Consider the following 23,071-nt stretch of genomic DNA (forward strand, 5'->3'; position numbering starts at 1 on the left):
CTGCCATAAAAGCAAAGGGAGCAGAGCTGCTTGGACCTCCCAATGTCTCTCTTACAAGACCAGGATCTCAATCACGGGAAACGTCTACTCACATTGTCAGCATACTTGTGACTGCTGATGGTTTTTAATGATAAGGACCTTACAATGTACCTCATATGGCATATTCAGAAGATTTCTTTACCTTGGATTTAAATTTTCTAACCTAGTGGACCTCATTCACCTAACCTCACAGTCTGGTACTTTTGAGGACCAAAGGGTCATTTGAACAAAGCTTCAAAACAGCTAACCAACAGTAAAAAATTCATTCCAATGTGTAAATGCCAGATTTGTTCAAATACCTTGATTCTCTAAGTGGGCTCTTAAACTCTGTACATGATCTTTAAAAACAACAAAAGTTTTCAATGGCCACAGGTGTACTCCTAAAGTGTGAGGTGGCTAAGAAAGCTAATTCTATGTACCTGGTCTTCTAGAAGGAATGCCAACTTTAAGGTCAGTTAGCATCATTGGACGCTGTGGCAAAATCGCCACTTCTCCCCAACTGTGTCCTTTTGGTCTCTTCATTATCCTCTCAAACTCATCATCTTTGGGAGGCCTCCATGGTATTGTAGAAAGAATATCGACTCTGGGTTTGGAAGATCTGAGTTCAAATCTAAGCTCTGCTACTTGGTACTTATGCTAAGCAGGTACTTAAATAGTTACTTAATCTCTCTGGGCCTTTATTTCCTAATGCAAGACAGACCAAACACCTATCTCAATGGTTTGATGTATATAAGTAATATGATGGAAAAAGTTCCCAGTACGTAGTAAGTATATAATAAATGTTATTCTACCCTCCCTTCCCTTTGCATTCCCCGTAGTGCTTAGCACAACATTTTGTACATGTTAGGACCTCCATAAATGTTTGGTTTTTAGAGAATCCAGGGTTGTGCCCTCAGACAGGCAAGGACAATAGGGCATATGATACAGCCAAAAAATGTTCTAGTTAATCATTCATGCATGGAGTGAGCAGATTCTCCTCTCCTCCTTCTTAGTATCTGACAAGTGAAATTCTCCAAAAGAATCACTCTCACTGTTTGCATGATATATTAAATTTATTCAGCTGAATCATTAATTCAACAACCTATGTGATTGTATTGGTGGTAGTGTCCCATCCCTACAGCACAATAATAATGTATCTAATGCTACATCAATGCAATAATGCCTAGGACCCCATTGGCACATAGGTGGTAACTACGGAGGTAGAGGGAATGTACTCCACTGTTATAATCTGACACCTCTATCCCAGATTTCTGTGGCTACAGCTAACAGAGAGTTTTCCCATACTACATACATTTTAATCTCGAAGAGTATGGCCCTACTTTAGCAACTCTGTGGCCATACGCTGAAGAAAAGACCTACATGACAGGTCTCCCAATCCTCTTATTGACTGACTGCAAGTTAGTTGCTTCAGTAAAAAATGCATGCCAACGTGGACAATTCAAAAGGAAATATAGCAAATCTTCTTATCCAGTTTTCTAATACTCTTTCATTTTTAAAAAAGGTCTTATAATTGTAGAGAACTTTATAATATAATGTCGCAAAGACATATATGGAATGGTTGCTTTTAAATGATTTGTTTGTAGAGGTATAGGTGTAACTTTTGCTCACTTAATACAAATCAACTTTTGGCAAGCAAGTAAATGAAAGTATGAGGAACAGTGTGCTCAATTTGAATGGAAAAGACCGTTTAAAAGTCTTATAACCAAAGATTGTAAGTCGTCTCTCATTTCATGTAAATGGAAATTATAGATACATGTACATGAGTCTATGACTTTTGGTTAGACCAATCAGCAGTCATCCAGCATAGCGGTACAAACGGCAGCTGTCTGGGAGCATGGGTTACTATAACTACTGCACTAGTGGAACGGTCTACAGTTTATGGTTAGGGCAGTTTCTTATCTTTACTGTTTTGCCGTGTAGATAAAGCCAATCAACTCCAAATTATTTTACCCAGATTATTCACCTTGTAGATTAGTCAATTTATTCATCAGTCAGAAAACTATTTATTGAATGTTAATTATATACAAGGCATTATGCGAATACAAAGAATTACAAGGCTTGGGCTTACTTTTAAGCAGCTTAAAACATAGTGGATACTAAACAGCAGACATAGTGAATAAGGGCATGTCACAAAGGCTCACAGAGACTTAATGTTTAAGTAGTACAAATGATAAATTCTTCAGGTTTGGAAAGACAAGTCCTTCACTGTGGGCAATGAAGAGTAATGGAGCCCAGGTTCAGGAGTCCTAACCTCATCCTAGCTCATCTACTTTGAGATATATGACAGTGACAAATTGCCTACCCTTTCCATGCTTTAACTTTCCCTCGTGAAAAACAGGGATGTACCTTATAGGATGGTTGTGGGAATTAAATGAGATCTTTACATAACATACTTAGCAAAGCACTTAGCACAAAGTGCTCCCTATGTGTTAACTATGCAGTGATTGTATTCACGTAGTATTAGCCTTTGTGTAGTATTACCGTCTTTCCCCCAAAATAAGACCTAGCTGGAAAATCAGCTCTAATGTGTCTTTTGGAGCAAAATTAATATAAAACCCAGTCTTATTTTACTATAAGACCAGGTATAATATGATATAATATAATAATATAATATGGTATAATATAAAATAAAATAATATAATAATATAATAATATAATATAACATAAAATAATAATATAATACCGAGTCTTATATTAATTTTTGCTCCAAAGGATGCATTAGAGCTGATTGTCCCGCTACGCCTTATTTTCGGGGAAACGCGGTAGTATTCATGGAAAGGGGTGAAATCTCAGCTGGGTATTATGTGATGGAGACTACAGAGAGAAGAAAAAATACTACATATATGGAGACTAATACCAATAGTACAATAAGCACGACAATTACAGTGTCCGCTGGGACAGTAAGTTTGGCGGAGTTGTGAAAGGTCTTGAATATAAGGTAATCTTACTACTTCATCATGTCACCAACAGAGAACCACTTTCAGTTCTTAAGCAGAAATGTGACATGAGAAAGAGGTTTTTGGAAAGTTAATCTACAGCATGCATTGGGCAATGAGGAGAACAGAAATAGGTAGATCAGATACAAAGACATATTTCAGTGGTACAGGCACAGATAGGGCCTGGGTCACTGATTTTAACAGTGGGCGTGGAGATGAAGGGAGAAAAGGGGTCTTTGTAAAGGAACAATTGCCAGACTTGGTGAATGACTGGATGTGAGAATGAATGTAATGAAGGAATAAAAGGTGATTCTGAAAATGTTAAGCCTGGGTTAACAGGAAAATGGAGAACTATTAACAGAAGTAAAGCAGTCAAGAAAGGAAGCCAATTCTGGAAGATGCTTATTTTAGAAAAATAGTGGATATGTCTAGCAGGCACTGGAAATTTAGTAGCAGAGCTTGGAGATGTTGGGTGTGAGATCTGGTTATCACTTGAATAAGAGAAGGCTTGATGCAATGGCTCTGAATGGCATCACAGTGACTCATCAGAATTTGTTCTCCCTACGCCTAGCTCATCTTCACTTTCCTCAGCTGCACCCAGCTAGTAGTCTTGCCCTCTATCCCTTAATCCCCTTCCACCCTTTCTCAGGATGGAAATTAGGAACAGGCTATACATGACTGAGACCTGTCTCTAAAATCATTCTCCTCCTCCTCCTCCTCCTCCTCCTCCTCTTTTCCCCATTCAGAAAATTACATATCCCATAGAACTTTTCCATTTTGGAGTCAATATAATAGAAATACGCTAGAAGGGTTAAACATACTTCAACTCAACTGATAGGACTTCTACCTAGTCCCCCATTTTCCTGATCATTACATCCACAATAGTTCTAGGCACTGCCAAAGGAGCTTCAGATTTTGCTGATCAGACTGGGAGGGTCTGTTGATTGCTTTATATGCATTTGGTTCACTCAGTGTGATGAGGTCCCAGTATTCATTTCTTGCTCATTGAAAACACCCTGCTCTTTCTTGCTGCTGGGTTTCATACATTCCATTCCCAAGTATAATTTCTCTTTTTCCGTAAGGTTCATCTCAAACATTACCTCCTCTGCAGTCTTCCCTGACCTCCCAGACATAGTTATTTCTCTCTCTGTGATCTTATACTAATCAGTTCATACTTCTATTGATGCATATCATATAATATTTTAAGTGGATCCATGTCTTCCCCCACCTCCAACCAGATGTATTATATTTTCTTTGTATCTATAGCATATTACACCATGCCTGGCACATTGTAGGTGCTTATTAAATGCAAAATGAATAAATGGTCAAGCATAGGTCTTAGTTTCCCTTGATTATTTGTTTTAGTTATGATATCAGTATTTTTAATGTGACCTTTATTTGTATTTTCTTCACACTTGATGCTATTTTATGCCTATAATGCTATATAGACCCAAGAATCTGGTAACAAATTTCCAAGTTTTGACTCTTTTTAGAATATTTCATAACAAGTGGTTTTAGTTTGTTATTTTCATGTATTTTACAGAATTTTTAAATGAAAATGTTTACAAATTTTTCAAGAATTTCTGTTGAAATTAAGCAAAGTAATGTGTCTTACGTTACTTTATTTTAAAAGTAATTAACTCTTTTCAGGCAAATCAAGAAGTGAACAAAAAATTTAAATTAATTACCAAGGATTTTTCTATAATAGAACCAGATATTTGTCAGATACCCATGATCTGGTTCTTCTGCTCAAGTCTCAGATTCTGTGTGGTCCCTGCCAGCTTCTTTAAACAGTTGGGAGTCCATCCATGTAAGCAGGTAAATGAATGGGTGGAATAAAAAAGCTAGTCTCTCTCTCCATATATAATCTCCAAAAATAATAGAATACATGTGTGTAAAAGTGGTAAACCACTAATAATATTTAGAACTCCACAATTCCTAGTGGAAATAAAATAATAAATCAATGAAACATTCAAGGAAAAGAACAAGTACCATGGTTAAAACACTGGCATCGGGACTCAAAGCTTGTCTGAAATCCAGTCACTCATGATTTGGTGTGCTTACAGTAGGAATTTAAATTGTTTTTATGTCATGGTCCACTTACAGATCGGCAGGCCAGATCTCATGGGTGGGATGTGCATTAAGCCCCTGCCATAATTGTGCCCACTGTTGAGCATGAAGACTGAACACATCCATCATCAATGGAGATTTTTAACACCTTAAGTAGTGGTAGTATTGGTTGAGCCACCTTAGGCTTTGGTGGAGGGAGTAAGAGAATTACAACCATACCTAGAGTTAATAAACATTTCACTTGTAATGGTTCAAAATTATAAAACAAGTAAGGTAACGTGTACTGCTTTGCTTAAAAAGAGATTAATAAGTCCTACCCTTTAAACACTCAATACCTTGTTTAATATACTATTTCCAAAATATGGCATACATTTCCAAGAGCCAAATTTAAAGCCTGAATCTAGAAATGAGGCAAATTGTTAAACCTTCATCGGAACTTAAGGCATGCAAGCTAGTGTTTCCTTCTAAGCAATCATCTTGGGAGGCCATCAAGATCCCAGTGTAGCTGTTATTCCCAAGGGCATTTTGAGAGCTCTCCTTTTGTGACCAGTTTACACAAGATGATAAATCTTCAGGAACACCTTGGCTTTGCCAAAAAACTGTTTTATCCAACTTAGTCATCTGCTTTATTCATTGTATTTGACTCTCAGTCACATGTGGCTATTTGTAAAAATCAAATCCACCCTTAAAGAGTGAAGTTTTTCAAACGAATGGGCAATTTTTTTTTAATGTTCCAGAAAGTTTTCAGCGTTGGACCTATTAATAGAAAATACAAAGAAAAGTGATCCGTCTTTTAAACATTGCTTATAAAATACCTGTAGCAAGGACAGGGCTAAATTCATTGCTGTTATTAATTATAAGAAATCCACCAATGAAAGTTCTTGTCATCAGCTGAGAGTTCTATTAAGGAGACACTGACTGAAGGATCTTTTACTTATTTTTGTAACTTTTCGTTTTGAAATAACTATAGAAGGAAGTGGCAGAAATAGTACAGAGAGTTGTATGCATCCTTCACCCAGTTCCTCCAATGGTGACATCTTTATATAACTGCAGTATATACAATATCAAAACCAAGAACATTGCTGTGTCACTGCTGTATAGGGCATAGACTTATTCATGCTTCATCGTTTTTTACATGTACTTATTTTTGTGTGTGTGTGTAGTTCTATGTACTTTTATCCTACGTATAGATTTGGGTAACCACCACAAGAATAAAGGCACAGAACTCTTCCATCACTACAAAGGAACTCCCTCCTGCTACACTTTTATATAGAGACCCCTTCGACCCTTTCTCTGTCTCATGGCAACCACCAATCTGTTTCCATCTCTATAGTTTTGTTTCAAGAATGTCATATAAATAGAATCAGCCAGTATGTGACCTTGTAAGGCTGACTTTTTTCACTAAGCATAATGCCTTTGAGTTCTAGTTTGTTGCATGCACCAACAGTTTATTTCTTTTTATTGCTGAGTAGTATTTCATTGTATGGATATGCCAGAGTCTCACCCATTGAAGGACATGTAAGTTGTCTCCTTTTGTTTTTCTTTTCCTACTCTTACAAATAGAGCTGCTACGGATATTCATGTACAGTTGTTTCTGTGAACATAAATTTTCATTTCTCTGGGATAAATGCCCTAGAGTATGGTTGTTGGGCTGTATGGTAAATGCATATTTAGGTTTGTAAGTAACCGGCAAACTATTTTTCAGAGTGACTGTACCATTTTACATTCATGCCAGTAATGTATGAGAGATCCAGTTTCACTGCATCCTTGTCAGCATTTGGTATTATTGCTATTTTTATTTTAGCCATTCTAAAAGGTATATAATTTTAAAACTTATTTTCAGAAATTACTGATTCAATTTGTATGACTGGTACTGTGATAATTCAGTAGGACTGATTTTTTGTCTTCACAATGACTTCCTGAGTGTGAACTGCAAGACTTATATTTATATTAATTTTTAAATTTAAGATGATAAAATGATGTGTTCTGAACTTCAAATTTACCAAAGTCCAGTATCAAGCAATCAAAACCTTACTTCAGTCCCTTCTACCTTGTCTTATAATTTTTCCTATGCACGAATATGTCCCTGCCTAAAAGTGCTGTCCTTTCTGGGGAAAAGAGTCCTACTGGCTGCATCCTCTTGTTTTTATTGGGGAGCAGGCAATGACGGGCTGCACTGGCGGTCTCTGGCTGGTCACCCACAAAATGACTTCATGAGAGAGTTAGCTTTGTGGGTGATTGCTGGGGATGCTGGGACAATCATAATTCTTCAGGTGTGCTGTGCTTACATTTCTAGAGGACAGCTTTTCTCTTTTCAAAGTTAACTGGCCTATATGATGACCCATAGATGGGACAAAGTATAGACTGCTAGGTTTACTGCAAACACTTTACTTGCAAACAGAATTCAAAGTGCACTTGACAGGCTGCTGCATTAAGTACTTGCATGTCTGAGGTAGAACAAACTGGATACAATTTACTTTCCCCCTCAAGTTCACGCCATTCTTTGTGAAGAGGCCCAAAGTACTTATTACTAGTACTGGGGGCTGAAACGGCAAGTAGGAAATAGAATCCAATGACAAAAGTAGCTTGTGGCTTCTGCTCTCCTTACATTTACCCACAATTGCATCTTAAAAGTGATGTAACAAACAGTTGCTACAGTAAAATAATCATATTTATTTACTTATAATCATAAAATTACCTCTGCTGTTTGATAATGATGTGTTTGGCGGGGGACGGAGTTTGGGTCGGTGTTTATTTTTAATTTAATTTTGTTTGTTTTTAATTTCAGAGTAAAGCTTTCCAATGTCTGCTTACCCTTCTTGACCTATATAAATTGACTCACCATTTACATTGTTTTATAAATAGAAGTTTGAGCAGATGAATTTCAAAAACATACTGATGAGTAAAAGAATCCAAGCAAAAGACTACGTACACACTGTATGTTTCCATATATGTGAAGCTCAATAATTTTTAAAACTAACCTATGGTGATAGAAATGAGAACAGTGGTTGGTGGTGGGTGGTACTGACTAGAAAGGAGTGTGGAGTTTTCTGGGGTGTTTAAAATGTTCAGTAACTTGATCTAAGTAATGGTTACAGAGATAGGTAGATAGATGATAGATAGGTATAGCTATAGATATAGATATCTATCTATATATTTATATGTCACACACACACACAATTCACCAAGCTCTGTGCTTAGGGATTGAGTACTTTACTATGTTGTTCTTCAATTAAAATTTAAATTAGCAACCAAATTAAGAAAATAAGAAATTTGAGGATAAAATCACTGACAGAATAGATTTTGTTTTTTCATTTCAAAAGCTTCCACAATTTTTTAAATTTTGCAAATTATGATTTTCTCCAATACAAATTGAATCACTTTTCTCCTTCATTCCTCTTCTCTGTCCTTCTCAGCTTCTGAACTAGTAAGATTTATGTTGCAATGTCATGCATATTGTACCTGTTAAAAATATTGTGAAGCAGGGTGTGAGAGTAATAAAATTCTATTAAGATCAGTTTAGGCCAGGGGTGTCCAAACTGCGGCCCGCGGGCCAACTGTGGCCCATGATCCATTGTTAATTGGCCCACAGCAAATTCCAAAAATACATTTAGTTTACTTAAATAAACCAGGTGAAGCAATACATACTTCACCTCGAGTGAGTGGCCTGGCTGTTTGTGTATTTTACCGCATATGGCCCTTGGTGAAAAAACGTTAAAAACAGTTTGGACACCCCTGGTTTAGGTCTTTAAAAATTCCATGATTCTTTTCACTCACATGACATCTTTCATTCCTTTTTTTGAAGTTTGGATCCAAGGAATTTTGCATGTTGTGGATTGACATTTAGTTAATACCATCTTTGCTGAGGTTCTACTTTCTAAATTAACAAGATCAAGAACAGTGACTTGATGGTATTTCTTTGTACACCTGGATCTTTTCCAAAAAGAAGAATTAGGGCAACACAAAATGAGAAAGGAAGGAAAGGATGGAAGGGAGGGAGGAAAGAAAAGAGAGAAAGAAGGGAAATCAAACCGTCTTGGTCACCTTTATTCTAGGGCAAAATGTGTTCCAAATTTTTGTAAAAATATCAGATACCACCATTACCAACAAAATGAACAAACAACCCCACACGCATACACAAAATCTGTAGTAGTAATACGTCTTCTATTTCTCATTTCTCTCTCTTTCATCCCTAGTGTCTTGTATCTTGGTACCTTCTTAAACCACGAAAAAGATAAAATCTACATATATCTACATATAAACCATAAGGATAGAATCAACAGTTTGCTAGAGAAATTGAACCAAGTCAGATTTAATTTCTTAAGACATATTTGGGGATGGACCAAGAGGGAAGGAAGAAGGCTGAGGATTATAGTAAGAATCTAGACACATAGTAGGTGTTTAATATACATTTCTTAAAACGACTGGTGACAAAAAGTACAAATTATTTATGCAAGTGAAAAATTCCTACAGCAAAGTGTGCGACCAAGAAAGTGGATCAGGAGGGCACCTAAGACGCCAATTCCCAGATGCTTGACTTGGAAATTCCATGTTTAAAAGGGGGATGGGTGGAGGATGTGAGACCAAGCTATCCATAGACAATGTGAGAAATACCGTAGAAGACAGATGGAGAGAAAAATACGGAGCCGACCGAATGCAAAGGGGCACTTTCCAAGACAGGAAGAAGGAATTGGGAGCTTTGTCCCACTGGGCTGCCCCCAACTTCTCCGCTGCGCTGGGCGTCCTAACCCAGTTGGCTTGGGACTAGAGATGGGTGGGAAAGGAGGGCCCTGCAACAGGTGGGGAGGTGGGGGACTTTTGTCTCCCGGAAGGACATCGGTTTCGCTGAAAGGGCGGAAAGTAACGCGCAGGACTTGAGTCTACGGGGTCCCGGCGTTCTCGCCATAGCCCCGGGCTTCTCTAATTAGAGAAGGGATGCAGAGTGGCATTAGTTCCCAAAACGTTTTAATCGAGCCTCTTTTCAATGGCCAGGGATAAATGTAGCCACTGTTACTCTGTGCTGAATGGGTCGCAAAGGCCTCCGCCCGGCCCCCAGCGTGGCCATTCAGGGCTCTTTTCACAACCTCGAAGCGTTTCAGTCCCTGGGCCTAGCGACACTCCAGAGCGCTCCTAATTAGTCTAATTGGAAAGGTGGATTGATAGATGGAAAGAAGACGGAGTGGGTTAGGAAGATGCTCAATGCTGCCAATCTCGGTTGGGTTGCCGCTTATTCTCTCCGGAAAGAAAAGGCCGCAAAGGAGGAGGTTGGAGCCGGAGCCCGCCCGCCCGCGCGGAGGCTCGGCTCCAGCCGGATTCGCGGGCCGGGCGGTCGTTGACCCCGCGCTTCCCGCCCACAGCCAGGGCCCGGCCGTGGGCACCACCCGCTTCCCCAGGGAGCGTCTCCGGGCCGCTGCCTGCCGAACGAGGCGGGAAAGAAGGGCCGTGGACGAGAGGCGCACGGCCTCCCGCCCCCGCCCGGCGCCTCTCCGCCCCGCCCGGCCCCGCGGCCCCTGGTTCCTCACCCGGCAAATCGTGCGGAGGCGCGACCTGGGCTGCGCCGGGGCCGGAAGGTTGGTGCGGGGCCTGCGCGTTCGGCCGCGCCACGTGGCCGCTTCCGGAGCCCTCCCGCCTCGGGCCTTGCGTGCTGGAGGCTCAGCGCCTCATCCCAATAAAGCCGAAACCCAAGAGGGAAAGAACTTTGGTTTGGGGACGAGGCTTAAGTGCGCGCGGCTGTCGGGTGGTGTGCGTGCGAGGTGTCTGTGCCCTTGTCCCGGAGCAGGCCCTCCACCCGCGCCGCCGCCCCCCGGGGTTCCGGAGCGCTCAGCGGCCGCGCGCGGGGTCGGCGGGAGCGGAGGGCCCGGCCCAGCGCATTCCTCCGCTCGCCGCGGCCGGCGGGAGGCCGGGGAGGGAGCAGCGCGGGTGGTTTCAAGAACACTGAACCTTTAATTGGGCTATAAATCAGACAGGGGAGTGCGGTGGAGTTTGTGCAGGTGTAAAAACAGAGGGGAAAGCCGGGGCTGAGCAGCCAAAGCGCCCGGGCAGGTCAGAACCTCCAGCAACTAACATCTTGATAAGTCCACTGACAACAAAATAAACAGTGAAGAGGGCCGGGGGAGGCTGGAGTGCTGTCGCCCGTGGCCCGCACCCAGCAGCACAGCGGCAGTCTAGAAGACAGGCCTCTCTTGGTTTTTTTGTTTGGGGCTTTTGGGGGTGGGGTGGGGGTGGGGGGTCAGATGGAAGGAGAAGCAACATCAGCATCACATCCTGGTGGACAGAGGACTGTCAGACAGTGATGGTTTAGGATGTGCGCACTGCCTCGCCCGCCCCTGCGACGTCCCGGCGCCCTAGCTGTTGGCGACCGTGGGCCAGGCGGCTGCGCATCGGACGCTTGGCCCTCGGCGAGCGATGACGGGTCCCTGCGCCCCCTCCCAGACACGGCGCCACCGAGAGACAAACCACCAGCTCCCGCTTCATTTCAGGGGCTGACGTTGGGAAAACACTGCTGCGCCCCTGGCCGAAGGAGATAACAAGCCAAATAGAAAGGGCGATCAAAAATTGATTCGGTGCACTGCTCGGGAGCAAAACCCTGTCAAAACCCTATCGAGAAGTTGGAACAAGCGGCAAACGGATTCACAGACAAAGGAAAACAATACAAGTCTCGTTAGATCATTTTTCTGGACATTGTTTAAGGTCTGAAAGGGACCAAATCGTTTCAAAATGTTGCCAGTAAAAATTATCCTATGTGGAATGCAACTAATCCTTTTAGGTTCCTGTCAACTGTTTCCACAAAAGGAATCCGATTTTTCAAATCAAAGATCCGAAAGTCTTTGGGGAGAGATTTATTACATGCCAGAGCTTTAGTTACAGAATAGAGTTACAATAACAACTTGCACCCACCAACTCCCTAAAATAAGGGATCCCCTCCCACAAATTCTAAAGATGTGTGGGGGATGGTTTGCTGGACTTCTGCTATGTATGCAGATAGTGAGAGGAGGAGGAGGGAAAGAGGAGGAAGGCAAAGAAATATTAAATTCCTTAAATAGAAGAACAACACAAAGCCTCAGCATTTTAGTTTTGTCCTCTGTACCCCTAGTTACTTTTGAAGGAGAAAACATGACCCAAACTTGATGGCTTGCCCTCAGTCCCTTGGCAATAGCTAACTGAAAGGTAAGGATAATGCTTGAATTGAATACCTGAAAACTCTTGGGTTCCTGGGCACCCCTAGTGGTCCAAAACCTGGACTTAATAATGTGTCTACAATTTTTGCAAGTGGAAAATACTTATTTTAAGGAAAATATACAGTGCTTTATTTTTAAATTTTCTTTGATTTGAAATAAAATGTTTAAGCATGGAAAAAAAATCCTAGAATTTTTCACTGTCTTTGTATTTAACTTTTCACAAACCCCTGTGAACACAAACTCATTCCATATAGTTCATAGTCTCAATTCACAATACTAGGAACATTTTGTGATGGGCCTGATCACAAACCATCCTCCTTCTTTAAAGTTCTTCATGAATAAAAACTGGTGAGTAGGGATAAGACTTATGATAACTATTAGTAAAAAGCCTTAAAAACTTGGGAGGAAACTCAGCTTCACAGTTCTCTGCATGGAGGAGTTGGGCTCTGAGTTATCTCCATGACACATGGGCACTTCGGTGTTTTTGGCATTTTGAGTAAACTGCAACACTGGAAAGACATTAAGAAGCCTGCAACTTCAGTCCATTTTACAGACTATTGAGATTTTTTTAACGGTTCTGTTAAATGGATAAATGAAAAAATTACCTTGCTAGCCTTCCCCCAACCCCATCATTTCCTGCTGAAAAGGCTTGCTCCTCTTGTGTCATGAGTATATGCTTATGTTATTAGAAGCAACTCGATGGCGGGAATTCTTTCATTTGTTTCTTATACTTAACGCCGGGATAAAAAGATGTGCAATGTAGCAGGTGCTCAATAAATACTCCAGACTAATACCACTTTTCAAAGTTTAGAGGTTAAAGAGATAAGTGGTAGATAAGTAATTACAAAAAAGAAATGGAGCAAGAAACTAGAGCGGTGAATTTAAAACACTATTGATTTGTTTATTTTAGAAGGGAGGAGAAAGTTATCTGTCCAAATACACATCTGGCTGAAATAAGAGGAAACAATGCCATATCCTTTCTTCTCACTATTTCTAGAAAGTGTTAAGTAACAATTTACTTTATAGATGGGGTGGGAATTTTAAAGAAAGATTAGTTTTTACGTAGAGCCAACAACTTTTCTTAACTAACTTAAGGATTTGGGTATACATTTGTATAAGTTTTATGTTTTCCAAAGCATTTTCACCTAAATTGTCCTATTTGAGTCTCACAACCCATCCTCACACTCCCAAAAATTATAAATGAGTGTGAAAACTGATCTAACATTTAATTTCAATCTAGTCTTATTTCTTCTGTTGTGGGTTTTGGAGATTTTTGTTTTTGGTTTGTGATTTTTCTCCCCCCTCTCCATAATCAATCATTTAACAGAACATATCTTGTCTCAATCATTTTCATATATATATGAAAATCTCTGCATAAAAATAATGTAAAATAGAAATAACCAAGTTATTTTCATTCATGATAACCCTTCATTGTTGACGTTTCAGAAAATGTGTCATGACCTTTTATTGCTGAAAATATCTGCCTTGTAGTTATATTAACAGGAATTCCTAAGCAAGTGTGCAAAGAAGCTTCTGCTTTCTGCCATAACTAATAGCTGTCCCTTCTCTTTTGCTTTGCCAGTCTGTTATTGATCAGTAGTTGCAAATAAGAGAGAATCCTCAGTTTGCGCCTGGGTGCTTCTGGGACAGGGAGACCCAGGCAAAGCCCCATGGCCTCAGATCCGTCCTTTATTACCCAGGCCTTCCTGATCTTCTCCTGGAGCTCAGCGGACTCTCAGGGCATGTGGATGTATTTCATATAGCTTGCATTCTGCTTCCCAGACTACACAGATTCTCCTTAATTCTAGCATTCTAGATACAGGGAAACACCCTGTCTTTAACAAGAGTCACTCTCACTTTAAGAGCAGAAAAATACCTTTCCAGACCTTATTTCGAATTCAGAATTAGAATTTTTCAGGTTCTCTAAATAAAACTTCTGATATTGACAGCTTTTATTCCTGAAATGCATTTTTGTTGTCTTTTACAGACAGGAATTTAAAACAAAAAATGTTTCAGATTTTTAAGAAAACCACTCTTTGTCTAGAAAATCAACATTATCTTGCATTAAACACTATCCCTTAGAAAAATCACCATATACACTTTGGTCAGCAGTCTGCAACTCAATCCAGCATTGACTCCAGCCTGGGTGTCCCAGGAAGGGACAAAGCAGTGGCTCCAGCACCTGCCTGAGGAAGCTAGGCTTCAATGACGGCAACGGGCAAGGATGGGCTGTTCACATCCAGGGAAAAAACGTAATTCCAGCAGGTGACCTGGGACCCCATCCCCCCAAAACACATGTTAGGGAGACCTCTGACCAGGCAGGTCAGATCTCCAGGTGGAATTGTGTCCTCTGTGGCTCCAGTGCAATGGATTAATTGTGCAAGAGCTAACAGGACTTGCTCAAGCCACATAGTACGTAACCGAGCTGTTCAAAAACACTAAAATCATTGAGAGGGTACCTGGCAGGAGAGTGGGCACATTCACACAAAAAAGATTTGCTTCCTACTTAAATGTTAAATCAGTAGTGTGATCTGACTCTTACATATGCTTCCCCTTTCCACATGTGATCCTAGGTCTGGTTATAAAGACCAACTTAGCAGTTTAGCAAAAAGGTTCTGCCAGTCGGGCAGATTTTGACCCTTAAAAATCAGTGAGAGAATCAGAGGAAGTGGACAAATAGTACAAAGGTGAAAAAGTAAGCCTTGTGTGTGTGAGAGAGAGAGAGAGAGAGAGAGAGAGAGAGAGAGAGAGAGAGAGAGCTAATGCAAAGAACAAATTTGGAAAAGTGATGCTAGGAGAATGTCATATAGACATACGTGGAGGAAACTGATACATCCAAAATAATTAGCTATAGATTCCAAATGTATCTAAAACAAGGAGCTGGGGGAACCTCTGGGAAGACCTGGGTAGAGATGGCAGGGAGGAGAGTCTAGCAAGAATAAAAAATTAAAAAGTGTAAGAAATAAATGACTTCTACACAGTGACCTCTAAGGCAGTTGTCTCACTACAGTGGGTGTTTAATGAATCACAATGATGGCAACACAGTGACGGTGTAATGTAATGGAAATACAATGGAATTTAAATGCTGAAGTCCTAGTAGCTGTGACCTTGGGCAAGTCACTTCATATCGTTTGAGCCTTGAAATCATCTTTATTTGTAAAACAGGGTCAATGATAATTCCTGTCCTCTCTTTCACAGTGTAGTTGAGAGAAATATTAGTGAAAGTCCTTTTAAAAAGTTAATGTGTGCTGAGGATAGTGCCTGGAATACACAGGAAAGGGCTTCCTGGGGTTCTGGTAACATCTGCTTCTTGGTCTGACGCTGGTTACACGGGTGTGTTCACTTTGTGAAAAGTGGGTGAGATTTGTGCATTTTTCTGCATGTATAGTATACCTTCCTAAAATGTTTACTTTCAAAAGTTAGAGTAGCTCAAAACCAATTTTTAAAGTTAGGATGATGGTGATAAAGACAAGTAAAATAATTAATGTGGGTCAGAGCTCACCGTCTATCCTCATTTCTCTTCCTAGCCATCTTATCACACCTGGAGACGCGGGATTCAAAAAGGGATGGATGATAATAATCAGCTGTTTTCTCGGTGTGTCTTTTGCTTGTTACTGAATAGTGTTTTCCCGGTAAAGAAGCAGGAAGAATGAACCAGGAAGTTTCCTGCATGCCAGAGGAAAACAATAAAAAGAAAGGAGCCCAAGCTGTTCACATCTAGGGAAAGATGTGATTAGAGAGATGTGACATGTAAAGAAATTATCCGAAAAGTGAATTCAGTTGAGAAAGTATAAGCCCTAGAGAGCCCTGAGCAGCTGGTCATGATCAGATTCTCCATCTTTCTGTCAAATGTAACAGTATCTGAGTTGGCAGGGTATTTATTGCTAAAGTCGAAGGGCCAGATTTTACACTAAACATATTTACACATTTACATTTGTGGCCCTATAAACACGCCACGTTTCACTGGCCATGACATCAAACACATTTACCAACAAAAAGCATATGCCTAATTACAAAATCATAGGGGAGAAGAGAGACAAGCGGCAGCTGATGGGCAATGAGCGTGCATGCCTGTGTGTGCGTATGTACAACCCAGCTGCACCACCAGGAAACCGGTAGAGACAAGAATGGATGCTGACAATGCCGGGCCCACTTTACTTGTCCTCTGCTCCCCAGGCCTGTCCTTGTCTGGTTCAGTTCTAAAGGGGGAAGGGGACCCCTGGCATTCCAATTAGACCCAGAGTGACCCCCCTGGAGGAGCCCAGGGAGACCAGGGTGGTTCCCAGGCAGATTTCTGATTTGGATTGAGTTTGATGCTGATATGACCTTTAAGTTGCCCCCAGATGACTTTTCTCAGTCAGTAATAAAAACAGGTGTGAGCAAAATGTGTAGCCAGCAGAGAATTTTTAAACTAAAACGAGAGTCCTTCATTCCTGGCTTTGGGTAGTAAGATCAGATCCCTACCCATCAATAGCAGTTGTAATAACACCGTTGGCTGCTCCAAGCTTGGTCCTCAGACAAGCAAGGAAATCAGAGCCACCGAGGCCATAGAGAGAAAAACAAAACAGGCACAACCACTGGCCTCAGAGAGCCTTTAATAAATGACAGAGGCTGGTATTTCATCAAAATAATCACCTTCCATCAGAATAACCACCTCCCCCAGTTCTCTCAGAGGACAGGCTACAGGAAGAAATGGTGGGTTTAAAAAAAAATAAAAACCGTGAAGGGCAGAAGTTTCTCCCAAATGGATGCTTACTACATTTACTGCAAGAATTTTGATAATAAATATACCCCAAATTTCAGTTCCATCAGCAGAAAGTTTGGGCAGGGAAGGGCGGCTGCGCAGGGAACAAGGAAGCAGAGACGTGCAAACATACAGATGCCTCAGAGAGTGAAAATTGGGGGGAAATGGTCCTCATTTTTTTCTTCCCCTCCCCAGTTTCTTTTTCTTTTCTTTTTTTAAGAGGAAGGGAAGTGGCTCTTAAATACACTGGGGATGGGAGAGTAAACACGTTGTTGAGCAGAGCGCTAGTTTCTTATTTTAAAGAAATAAAATAATTACTCAATAGAGAAAAAGAAACCAACCAAGGAACGATCTGAGGTCATGACACCATGTGTGGTACAAGGAGCAATTCAATCCATAAGGGCTTCATTACCCCCGCAATAGATAACATTTGGCTAAATCTAGATGCAGATTAAACCTCCACGGCACAACAGAGCTCTGAATGGAGAGGCTCCGTTTTGTGTGGTCCTTCACCAAGATCTGCCCGAACCATTAGCCCCAATACATCCCTCTCCCTATTAACTGCAATTCACTCCCGACTGCGCTTCGGTCATTTGTCTCCAGGCTCTACGGGGGCGTTTGATGAGCGGAGAAACGAGGAGAAGGGGAGAAAAGCGTCGGGTTAATGAGTTGTAGCAAATCCACACTTTGTAGTTGGGAGGAGGAGAGCTGGTGGCCAATGTTTGTCCAACTGGTTTATTTTTCGAGACCCAACCTATTGAGGAAGGCTTGTTCAAGCAGACTTCATCCTGACAAACACACAAACATCCTTCTGTTTGCCTTCAAAGAAAAGGGAACCAGAGCTGGATTTGCATGCGAATGAGGAGCCCCGGGAGGAGATGTCCTGGCCCATCAAAGGCCGCGGTAGCCGGGCGGCCTTTGTTCCAGCACCTGCTCGCCCGCGCGGCCTGACTGGGCGCGCCCCGCGCTCCTAACTCGCGGAGCCCACGGCCCACCGCCCGCTCCTCGCCTGCCCTGTGGCCCTTGCCCAGCGGCCCACGACCCACTCCTCTCACAGGCCACACGTCATTCGACGCGATCCTCACTGCCCCATTATCTCCTCCACCCGCAGGCCAGGCCCGAGGGGCCAGCAAAGCCGACCGAGGAACCCCAAACTAGGAGAATGAAGGAGCTGAATTCGCAGGACGCAAAACTCGAGACTGGGGCAGGCGGGTCGGATTTACTTTCCCTTACGGCTCAGGGCTCACGATACGCTGGCGGTCTCTCTAGCGCGCGCGGGTAAAGCGGGGATCCGAACTCCGGGACCCAAGCGAGGCCAGCGCTGGATCGCCAGTGCCTACTTGCCATTCCCTTAAAGGCACTGACAACCTGGGAGGAGGGGCCCGGACCCGCACTCTTTTAAAGATGCGGGAATCTGAACAAAGAGAAGGCTTAGCCGGGATTTCCTGCTTTCAGAACATCCAAGCGTCATGCAAATAACACATACGTGTTTGTTCTTTTGCTCTCGCTTCAGCATTACTTTCAGATCGAAATTTCAGATCTCTGCGTTACAGAAGGCTGCAGGGCGCGCCAGCAGTACCTGTGCCGTTTGGGTTCCGCCTGCTAAGGACTCTCCACCCCGGGCGGCAGTGACATCCGGACGTCCTCCATTACCAAAGTCTCCGCTCTCTCAGACGGGCTAGGATAAAAGTAACTTTTGCATGTAAGATTTTGGTCTAATGATACTTCAGTTGGTATTTATATAGTTAGTGGTAAGTTTGAGAATGAGTGTGTATACTTTAAACTCATTTACTTTCAAACATTTCATAGAGGGGAAAAACAACTTAATTTTGAGGCTGTCAGGTCCCCCCCCCCCCTAAAAATAAACGAGAGGACAGGGCATCAAGAATAAATATCACTGCGAAATATTGGCCTGTAATTCAGTCTTTGTTAACTTGCTAAGTTAAAGCTGAAAATCCTCAGAGATATATACCTGACCAGATATTTGAAAAAAATTAAGAAACGAATTTCACCTCCTCTGCAACTCACTGATATTAAGCATTTAAACTACGTATTACACATGCCTTGGTTTTACTTGGAGCTCACAATAACATCTGTAGTCATCAAAACTAGAGTGGGCATTTTTTTCAAAGAACTAAAAATTGCCTGCAACAAGTAGTTAATGAAACACTTTGCATTTGAATAAAGATACCCTAAATCACCTGACTTGTAAAATATAATTAGTTCAATAAACACCTGATGCACATTCATTTTTATTCTTTAAAGAGTGCACTATCCTAAAATTGAAGGTTTCTCTTCCACACCATTATTCATTTAAACTAGAATTTTGATAAGTTTGCCTTTTAGAATAAAAACTTTATGCAATTACGGGAGTCCTTTCTGTCATGAAAATAGTATCTTTAAATACCATAACTTTCAAATACAATTTATTTTGTATATTTAAATATTTTCTTATTCAGAACTCTAAAGCTATTCGATGATCATGTCTATTAAAATTTTAAAACTAAAAATTGCCTACTTGTTTGCTTCCACTGCAGTATAATACTATGTTGCAGAGTTTTTACAGATACATACAACATTGTGCTCAAATGTGACAGGAAATTATTTGAAGTGAGAAGCTCAAAAATAAAATGACAAGTTCTATAAAATCATCGTAGGGTAACTGTGGCTTTAATTTTAAATAGCCTCAATGCTCTTCAAAATGGAATAGAATGAGATTTGAAAATGTATCTCAAAGTGACATATTTGTAGTCATTTTAAAATAACTTCTGGTCTCCTGGAATGGTTTTGATTTAGAAAGTATAAATGAAAAATCACGGCACAATGCTTTTGTTAAATTCTCTTTGAAAATAACATTTTCCTTTTCTGTACTAGGTTCCTATTTATCTCACATGGAAACTTTTTTTTAACAGAAAAGAAAATAAACTAAGAAGAGGACGACTGAAGCCAATTCTTTAGGTGGGTTTTCTTTGAAAATTAAGCATTTTATTTCTGAAAAAGTGTAAAAATCTTACATTAGAATAGTACAGTAATTGCCAGTAAAATTTACAATATTCCTTGTAAAGAATACACAGTAAGTACAAAATAAAAATTCCGCATGTCTATTATGATACAAAACACAGGTTAAAGTAAGAAATTTTGACTTTTTTCCTTATGTAAACACGTTAATCGTTTTTTTCTCCCTTTCCATGAAAAAGTACACCAGGCAAATGTGCTCAAATAAAAACTACTGCTTCGTTGGCATTCTTCGGGACCTTTACTACTTATGTATCATCCTTCTTTTGAACATTGATTTTTTTAAAAAAAAACTCCTGGACCTGAGAATCTCTAGACCTCAAAAAGGCTTAGATTTTTAAAGATTTCCCAAAAGTCGAGGAAGCCCCTTGTGCCAAGACAGGGCGGACCCCACCAGCACCGTCTTCCTCCCCACCCCAGGTCGAGGGCTGCAGCATGGGGCGACTTTGCATAAATAGGGGACCTGCAGAGCCTAAAGGCGCGCCCAAGTTGCCGAACACAGTCTCGTCTGAGAATCTGAAGCGGCGAAAACTGGGGTGCGAAGTCGGGAGGGGCCGCGCCGGGAGGAGCGAACAAAACACCAAACCACCAAGATGAAAAAGGGAGCCGGGATTCCTACCTTCTCTTTCAAGCGCGCTAACAGCGTTATTAACAATTTGAAATCCTAGCAGTAAAGTTTTCGACACTGGACAAGGCAGTCCCTTGGTGCAGAGTCCCCAGGGCGGCCGACGACGAGACAGAGGAGGCGGCGGCGGCCGCGGCGGCCACGAGGGAGCGAGTGAGCGCGGCGGCGGGGCCCACGGCCGCCTGAGCCGCGCAGCTGCCGCTGCCGCCAGCGCCGCCGGATCCGAGCGCGGGCGCGGGCGGCGCCGCCGCGGGCGAGGGGGAGGGCGAGGCCTGCACGGCGGCGGCGGCCTGCGCGGCGGCGGCGGCGGCGGCGGCCGGGCCCAGGCTGCCCCCGATGATGCTCTCGATGGAGAAGGGCGAGTGCGCCAGCGCCGAGGCGCCCGGCCCGCCCGCCTTGACCGCGGAGGCCTGCAGGGGGCCGGGCAAGGCGGCGCCCAGCGGGTGCGGCCGGTAGCCGAAGGCGGTCCGGGCCAGCTCGGCAGCCGCGCCGTGCGGCGGCGGGGGCGGCGGGGGCGAGTGCGGGTGGAAGGCTGCGGCGGCCGCGGCGGCGGCGGCGAACAGGGCGGAGGGCGGCGCGTAGGGCGGCAGCTGCAGGCCGTAGGCGCAGCCGTAGGGGCCGTAGCCGTAGGCGTGCGGGGGCGGCGGCGGCGCCGGTGGGAAGAGGGCGGCCGCGGCCGCCGGGTCGCCCGCGCCCCCCGCACCCCCGGCGCCGCGCAGCAGCAGCGACTCGGCCGCCGCGGCGTTGGGCGGGAGCAGCGGCTGCCGCTTGAAGCGCTTCCTCCGGCGCAGGAAGCTGCCGTTGTCGAACATGTCGGCGGACTCGGGGTCGAGGGTCCAGTAGTTGCCTTTGCCGGGGTTGCCGGGCTCGCGGGGGATCTTGACGAAGCAGTCGTTGAGCGAGAGGTTGTGGCGGATGCTGTTCTGCCAGGCGGGGAACTTCTCCCGGTAGTAGGGGAAGCGGCCGCTGATGAACTCGCAGATCTCGCTCAGCGTCAGCCGCTTCTTGGGGCTCTGCAGGATGGCCATGGTGATGAGCGCGATGTACGAGTAGGGCGGCTTCACCAGCGGGTTCTTGGCGCCGCCACCCGCGCTCCCGCCGCCGCCCCCCGCGCCCGTGCCCGCGCTGCCGCCCCCAGCGGCCCCGACCCCTGTCGCCGGGGCTGGGCCCGGGGGCGCCGGGGAGCCTCCTGTGCGCGGGGCCAGCAGGATGTCATCGTCGTCGTCCTCCTCCTCCAGGTCCTCTAGGTCGTCCTCCCCGGCGTACGAGCGCCGCCGCCGCCGCCGCCGCGCGGGGACAGCCAGCCGGGGCCCGTCACCGCCGCCCTCATCGTCGTCCTCCTCTTCCTCGTCGTCTTCGTCCTCGCCCTCCCCCACCACGTCGATGTCTGTCTCCTCGGCGAGGCCGGAGGCATCGGACATCTCCGTGCTCAGGGTCATAGCTGTCGCACGGCCGCGGCGAGACGGCGCATAGGGGCGCCGGGCTCTGGGCTCCCGCCGCGCCCCAGCCCGGGTCCCGGGTGGTGGACCCGGCCCCGGGGCGCCACACTGGGAGCGCTGCCGCTGCTCAAGCTGCGCGCGGGGGTTGCCGGGCGGACGAAGAGGCTCGCGCTGCGACTTTGTAACTCCTGCGCCGCTGCTGTTGCTCGGCGGTCTCTGCGCTCCCTTGGCTCCACGCGCACCCGGCCCGGGCGGGGGACTTGACCTTCCCTACTCCGAGCGCCCCTGGTGGGGTCAGTTATGCAGGGAGTGGCAGGGCCCCCGGAGAGCAAGTCAGAGCGTCGGGCGCGAGGAGGTGCGGGACGGGTGAAAGTCTAGGGACAGAGCTCGGCGAGGCGAGGGCTGAGTCCAGGAGAGGGCGGACCTTTCCTCGGCTTATAGCAGAAGGAAGCCTGTCACATGGTGTGCACGTCAGAGCACTACAGAGGGAAAGGGAAGAAAGCCTAGGAAATCAGCCCAGCTCTGGAGAGAATGTTCACCCGTAGGAGGGAGCAGGAACTGGGAAGAGAGGGGAGGAGAGAGGACCCCACCATTCCTTGCCACATGGGCTGAGACCTGAAGTACGGTCTGGCTTGTCATATCTGGACTCAGGGCAAGAGTTTCAGTTCCCAGCCTTCTTCTCCAGTTAGCCCTCAATCCTAACTTCAGAAGTACTCCTGTGATGCGACGGTTTGACCAGTCCACGTCCTGTAGGAACCGTCCAGCCGAAAGATACTCCCTCCCCCATCATCTGAGGTGGTCCCTCGGAATGGCTCTGAGGTCTGTTGGGTTGTCTCATCTCCCCACACTAAGCGAGCGGCTCCTCATCTAATCTGATGAGAACACCCCCACACCCCCGTTTAAGCACAATAATTGTTTATTGACCTTTTAACCTGTCCCCTTCAGTTCTTCTCCAAAGACGTTTGTTTTCCACCATCTGTTAATAAAAATGCTGTTAGGCTGGCGTTATTGTCACTTATCTGCAA

At 44.2% G+C, this 23,071-nt stretch overlaps 1 protein-coding gene across 1 annotated transcript; it reads right to left on the reverse strand.

Moving 5' to 3' along the window:
- Nucleotides 1-20,501: 20,501 nt before the first annotated feature.
- On the reverse strand, nucleotides 20,502-22,471 carry FOXD1 (forkhead box D1). The gene has a single exon (XM_074328839.2). It carries the CDS (start codon nucleotides 22,044-22,046, stop codon nucleotides 20,631-20,633), a length of 1,416 nt encoding a protein of 471 aa, XP_074184940.2. The 5' UTR covers nucleotides 22,047-22,471; the 3' UTR covers nucleotides 20,502-20,630.
- Nucleotides 22,472-23,071: the final 600 nt, after the last annotated feature.

The sequence above is a fragment of the Rhinolophus sinicus genome, chromosome 3 (assembly GCF_057876585.1).
Source record: "Rhinolophus sinicus isolate RSI-liver-muscle chromosome 3, RSI-T2T, whole genome shotgun sequence".
Classification (NCBI taxonomy): Eukaryota; Metazoa; Chordata; class Mammalia; order Chiroptera; family Rhinolophidae; genus Rhinolophus; species Rhinolophus sinicus.

Excerpts from the sequence above, each read along its gene's own strand:
- FOXD1 (XM_074328839.2), bottom strand. The coding sequence starts at position 22,046 with ATGACCCTGAGCACGGAGATGTCCGATGCCTCCGGCCTCGCCGAGGAG.